Source organism: Aspergillus affinis (assembly GCF_023601865.1).
Source record: "Aspergillus affinis strain CMG 70 chromosome Unknown NODE_203_length_38577_cov_88_735844, whole genome shotgun sequence".
Lineage (NCBI taxonomy): Eukaryota > Fungi > Ascomycota > Eurotiomycetes > Eurotiales > Aspergillaceae > Aspergillus > Aspergillus affinis.
In genome coordinates, this window is record NW_026515984.1 from 32427 (window position 1) to 38577 (window position 6151).

Below are 6151 nucleotides of genomic sequence, written 5' to 3' on the forward strand. Positions count from 1 at the left end.
GCATTTGACTACTTCAGTCTAGACCGCGCCAAGACTTCTGGCAGTGCACAACTGGCTGACTCATCATTCATCATGCATTCATATTGATATTGCTATAAAAACTCATCCGGGTATCCATAGGTGTCCCAAGGCCTCACTCGTAAAAACAAATAGACAAGAGAAAAAAGGACTGAGAACAAAGGGAATTCATCAACATCCGATGCATCCATCATACAGAAAACAGCGTCCTCTTCACCGCACGTGGTAACTAGGCTTTCGCTGCTTGTTCACCACCGGAGGTGGTTCATCCACGGGATACGGCGGTCGCACTTTGCCATTCCGCCCGGGACTGGCGACCGACAATGGCATGGGCATCGGGACCTCTCCCAATTCGCTCGGGTGGTCGGGCGGATAGGGAATCGGGGTCTTCGGCGGCACGGGCGGCGCGCCATGCTCGAACATGTGGTCCATACTCCGTCGCGGGGATCCGTGCTGTTGCGATCCGGGTCGACTAACGTCGCTGGGACAGAAACTGCCGAAATCACTGCCCGACCCTCGCGCCGGCGACGGCATAACCGTATCCTGCGGCGTGGGATGCACGGGAAGTCGGTCGTCAACGGGCGGCGCGTTGGTGGGGGGGTGCAGGACGAAGTCGCCCGGCAGTTCGGCGGGCAGTTCAACGGCGAAATGATGCGGCGGCGGCACCGACAGTCGGGGGCTCTGGATATACATGGAACAGTCGTCCTGGAAGTTGGGCATGTCCGAGTTACCGGCCGCCTGGTGGGCCGCTAGCCGCTGGTTCATGCGTTCGATCTTGGCGAACTTCACACCGGCATCAAGAATCTGCTTCTTCACCTCCGGTCGCGTGAGGTACCGACGGGTGTTGGTGCTGATGTCGACCAGTCGGTTCCATTCGTTCATGCCGAACTCACCCACCCCCACCTCGACGTTCAACCGGTAGTAGTTGTCTTTGCTCACGTTGCGTTTGGCCAGATGGTCGCGCAGCATGTCCTTGTGGATATCCTCGCAGCCCTCGATCTTGGAGATCAGTCGTCGTCGCGCCTCGGCGAACGTGCCCATCGAATCGCCGAAGAAGCCCTCCCACCACTCGTGTTGTCGGTTGTTGGTGCCGGACGGGCGTCGACCCGTGCCGATGCTGATGAACGCGCCCACCTCCCGTCCGGGCCACTCGTTCACGGCGGCCTCGTCCAGAACTATCGGCGACGGATTGTACGTGCCAGCCCCTTCGTCGATGAACACGTGCTGACCGATCTGGATGGGTTTGAAAGCGAGCCCGGTCGCCGACGTGGCCCGACCAGCTTGCCATACCGTGCAGTTGAATTCGGGTGGAGGCTCCTTGCGGGAGTCATAGGATCTGAGGAGCACGGAGCTTCCATGCCGCGTGGTACCTTTATACAAAGCAGTGACGGCACTACACCATTAGCTTAGTCCATGGATAGATGTATTGAGTATACTGAGAAAAAAAAAAACTTACGTCTTGGTCCGATTTTCTCGGTTATCATACAACGCCGCGTCTGGATTTCCCCACCGGAGACCGTTTATGTATGCGGAGCCTCGCTGACTCGGGTTCGAGGAATGTGACGTGCTGGTGCTGAAGCTGGCGCGACTGCCGGAGCGCTGCGGAAGAGAATTCGGACTGAAGGGCGCGCTGGCCATGGAGTTGCGAGCGCCGCCCGGAGACGAGTCGTTGCCTTCAGCTTCGTAAATGGTATGTTCTCGGACACACTCGCGGATGGCCTCTTCCAATTTGGACGCCTTGAACAACGTCGACCGATACGGAATGCCGGCGATGGTCTTGTCGGTCTCGAAGACTCGACGGGTCATGCGCACGTAGACTTCCTTGCAGGTTTCGAGGTCGAGGCGCAGGCGCCCCAGCATGAGAGCAATTAATCCGCCGGTGCCGGTGCCGGCAATGAGGTCGAAATGGTCGCAGGGCTTGGGAATTTGATCGCGCCGCGGGGCTTTGCCTTCGCATTCGACGTAGATGCGATACATCAACTCCTGCAGGATGATGAGCATCGAGTAACCTCGGACGCCACCGCCATCTGATTTGTTAGCCCGAAAACTCGATATGAATGGGAATGTATACCTCTACTTACCTAGCGACAGAATCCGAAGCGGCGGACCTTTGGTGGTGTCCTTGCGGCGCAAGTTTACCGCGTCCATGATGTCGATCCCTTTAGATGGGCGGGACGAGTTCCCTGGCGGGGTGGAAGGATGGGAATTTGGGGGCCTGATCGGAGTCGGCGGCAGAATTATCTTGGGTGTCAGGTGGGCGTAGAGGGAAGCGTTTGGGGGTTCCGGTGATCGGGTTCCGGATAGAAGGGGGTTGTTCCGTGGTACTAAGTTTTTTTATGTTGAGAGAGAGAGAGGCTCGAAGGAAATCAATTCCCTCAGTCCGGTCAGGAGGAAAGGGAAAAGAGAAAGGGAAAAGAAAAGGACCGAAGACACGAAGAAAGATCTTTCAGCTCCTGACGAACGGGCGGCGGCCAGTCACATTCGGGCAAGTGAGACCTTTCAGTCTGTCTTGCTGACTTAATAAGGCTGAGCTGCAAATGAAATCACCGAGTCACGTTCTGTGGCGGTGTTCGCTGCGTCATTGGGGCTGTGCGCGGACTTGTCTCTGATGATTTATTTGTTGGGGAGTGTTACAGGCACACCCCTCTCTCTCGCTCCTGGCACATCACGTGACTAATGTATTTCCCTACCGAGTCGGCCACACCACCGAGTCGGCCACTGTGACGGTCTACAAAGGAGCCTAGTAAGAGACTAGTTTGTTTATGACTCGTAGTCAAGGAATTTTCCCATAGGGAGGAAAAGGCTATCTAGGAGAGAGAATCCAGGGACTCTATATACTGCCTGGAGCTTGCCTCAGGCAGGAATGCCTGCAGGATCCCTAGGAATGTTCCTGGATGCCTGCCGCAGAGGATCCCTTGATCCTCCGGAACGTTCTCCCCAAGCCCCCTGGCTTCAGGAGGTAACAGCCACCGCCTACCAACTTCTAATTACTAGGGCCTTTATCAACTAAGCAATTGCATTTCTATCTAAAAATTAATTAGAAACTCGATTAGGACATTGCAATCGCCTATGTCCTAGATTATGGCAATCACTGCAGCGCGGTGGCGCTCGTACGCGCGGTCCAACTGCAGAAAGTGCAGGATCTATAGGAAGCGTATTTTGAGCTTCATTAACCTCATTCTCGCGCTGGAATTGCTCTAGGCCTTCCTGAATAGGTGGCCCCTCTGCAATAGCTAGCTACCTAGTAAAACGCTTGCGCTTTTGACCTTTCCATTCATTATCAGCGCGATATTTGCGCAGTTCTTCACACGTTAAAGCAAGCTCATTTAAAGTCAATTCATGACCTTTAATAATCTTGTTTAATCGTGATTTTAGCAATGGTAAAGGACTGTAAGCGCATTCTCTAAGCAGTCTTTTTGTAGTAAATGCCTGCTTTTTTAACTGCCTAGTAGTATAAGGCGTTTTCGGTACTGAATTAATTGATCAACTGCCTGGTGATGTAGGGGTCTTTAGTTGGATATCCAACTGACTGAATACCCTATCTGGATTGAATGGAACTAGGCCCGCGCTTGCAAAACTATTTCTGATAGTTTCTGATTAAAAAGCGCTTTCGCGAGCAGCTGGAAAGGCCTTTAAAAAGTCGAATTTGTCAATATAATTGATTTCTAGACGCGCTTTTTGCTCTATCAACTTTCTGTACGCCTTTTTTAAAGGTGAAAAGCAGCCGACATCCAGAGGTTAAAGCTTGTAAGAAAAATGAGTAGGCATGCAGATAGGAATCATGTTATTTTCGCTGCAGAGCTGATCAAATTGAGGTATAAGATGGCTACTATAGCCGTCAAGAATCAGAAAACGATATTTTCCAGTCGTACGACTAGAAGTAATAGGAATGAAGATATTTTTAAGCCAGCGAAGGCCTATCTTATTAGTAATCTATCCATTTGGACTAACTTTAATCCTACTATTGCGTGGGAGCTTATTATCTTGATACTAACCCTCTATATGGACTTTCCCTTTGAAGATCACACATGGAGGAAGAGTTTAACCAGTAAAGTTAATACACTCGATCGAAGTAACCTATTGTCGATTGCCTGGCTGTACAAGAGATGCTTTTCTATAATAATTAGCTCTAATAACTACTTGGGCAGTAGCTACTAGGCCCATAGTGAAGCCAGTCTCGTCAAAATTATAGATATCTTCTTGTGCAATCCCATGTTACATTATAGTAATTTGTACGCAGTTAAACCACTTCCTGATCATTTTAGGGTCTTCGCATTTCGCTCGTTGATAATTGTAACGTCGACTATAGCGTATTTTTAAATCGTCACGTCTTTTAATAAATTTAGAGATCCAGTTCTTTTCGACTGTTTGAATTGGTATCGTACCGCGCGCAGTAAGAAGAATATCAGCCATTTCTTGTATATAGGACGGCCGGGGAGGCGCTCCGCGTCGATCTAACGATAGAATCCATTGTACAAGCGATTCCTCTTCATTTTGAGTCAATATATGACTATTGGCGCGTGTTTCTGAGCGTATTATCTTTCCGCGTAATCGATCTTGCAAGGTAGAACGAGGCACATTGTAAATACGCGTTATTTCACGAATATTGCAGATTTCTTGATTTTTTAAAGCAGAAATAGCAAGTAGAAGTCTTCCCTTCTGCTCCGCTAAATTTCTCGAATTTTGACGCGCTTTTGGAGGCATGATAGATGGTTGAATTGAGTAGGGCGATGAAACGCGTAGATTTTTAATGAGGTGGCCGACTCGGTGGTGTGGCCGACTCGGTGGGGAAATACGTTACCAAAAAAGTGTGGTCGGAGTACCGCTACCCCGCCGCGACCGGCGGCTGACTAACCAAAATAGACAGAATGGTCACGTGAAGGTGTGCCAGGAGCGAGAGGGGTGTGCCTGTAACACTCCCTATTTGTTTATCATTACTCTATGCTCCAGTGGAACTGGGAAACCTGCTCGGCTCCTCCGTCCCGGCCATACCTCGTTTCGGGCCATATCCCCAATGTTCAACATTCAACAATAAGACAATGAAAGTCCATTCACATTCCAAACAATGCCAACCAGTGGACCCGTCCAGGAACCAGTCTCGGCTCAATGACCACTCATGTCTTACAACGCTGCTTTTCCCTGAATGACATCCCGCAGCAATTTCAGCGCCTCCGTGGCGAACCCAACCATGTTGGCCTGTCGGTCATTGCTCCCCGTGTCTGCCTCTCGGGTATACGTTCCGTGTGCCGTGGATACCGCAACCGCTACATAGCCTCTAAAGCACGCCGTTATCCTCTGAACCCCAACAAGAAACAGGAGCAGAAGAAAAGTCAGACTTACGGTGTGCGATTCCTCCTCGTCCCGCCCGTCGGCCCGGCCGTACCACTCTCACTGATCGCATAACTCGCATCGAGGGTCTGACGAACGTGGTCCGCCAGTCCCGCCACAATGTCTGGCGTAGGGCCGCTGTAGTTCTTCAAATGGTCTGGCGTCCAGCCCGCAAAGGCGATACGAGAATCTAGCGTGTAGACCTGTTCGATGTCGGGGGACTTAGTCCTCAGTTCATTTCTGGTTCTTTTTCTCGTCTGCTCTTCTTGTTTTGCGGCTGATAAAGCCAACCTCATGCTCTCCCTCGTAACTATGACCACTTGGTGAGGTTCTCACTCACCGTTAATCCACCTTTGTAAATGGAGGATGCTCCGGGCGTCGAGAGTAGACAGGCTGAGATGAGTCCGCCGGCCGCCTGAGACTTTGTAAGCCATTCCCCGCCGAGGAAGTAGATCCGTCTATGAATGGTTCGGAGAGCTTACGGTCTCCGCCACGGAAACGGTTTCCTTGCGGGATACGAGGAGGTCAAAGACCTCCTGGATGAGAGGCTGAAGGCTAGCGGGAGGGAATTCGCTCATGATGTATTTTATTTGCGGTGAACCGGGAAGGCCGTAGTTGAGGGGGGAAGAGGAGGAGTCAAGTGAGGGGAAAGTGAGGGCAGGGAAGAGTTGATAAGGAAACGCTGGTCTTGGCATCGCCACCGGCTCATCTATAGTATAGCACAGTCCAGTATCCCCTCGTCCGTCCGGGAAGCACAATTAGCGCATTTCAATTAGTGTATTATATTAACCAATTGATTAGCGGA

At 51.2% G+C, this 6151-nt stretch overlaps 2 protein-coding genes across 2 annotated transcripts; both read right to left on the reverse strand.

Moving 5' to 3' along the window:
• Positions 1–231: 231 nt before the first annotated feature.
• Positions 232–2166, reverse strand: KD926_004256 (putative Patatin-like serine hydrolase; the record flags this gene model as incomplete). Its single annotated transcript, XM_053095082.1, has 3 exons — positions 232–1411; positions 1475–2045; positions 2100–2166. The coding sequence occupies 3 exons, from the start codon at positions 2164–2166 to the stop codon at positions 232–234; spliced, it is 1818 nt and encodes a 605-aa protein (XP_052950220.1).
• A 2973-nt stretch (positions 2167–5139) lies between these two features.
• KD926_004257 (CinA family protein) lies at positions 5140–5924 on the reverse strand (the record flags this gene model as incomplete). Its single annotated transcript, XM_053095083.1, has 4 exons — positions 5140–5293; positions 5359–5549; positions 5687–5761; positions 5829–5924. The coding sequence occupies 4 exons, from the start codon at positions 5922–5924 to the stop codon at positions 5140–5142; spliced, it is 516 nt and encodes a 171-aa protein (XP_052950221.1).
• Positions 5925–6151: the final 227 nt, after the last annotated feature.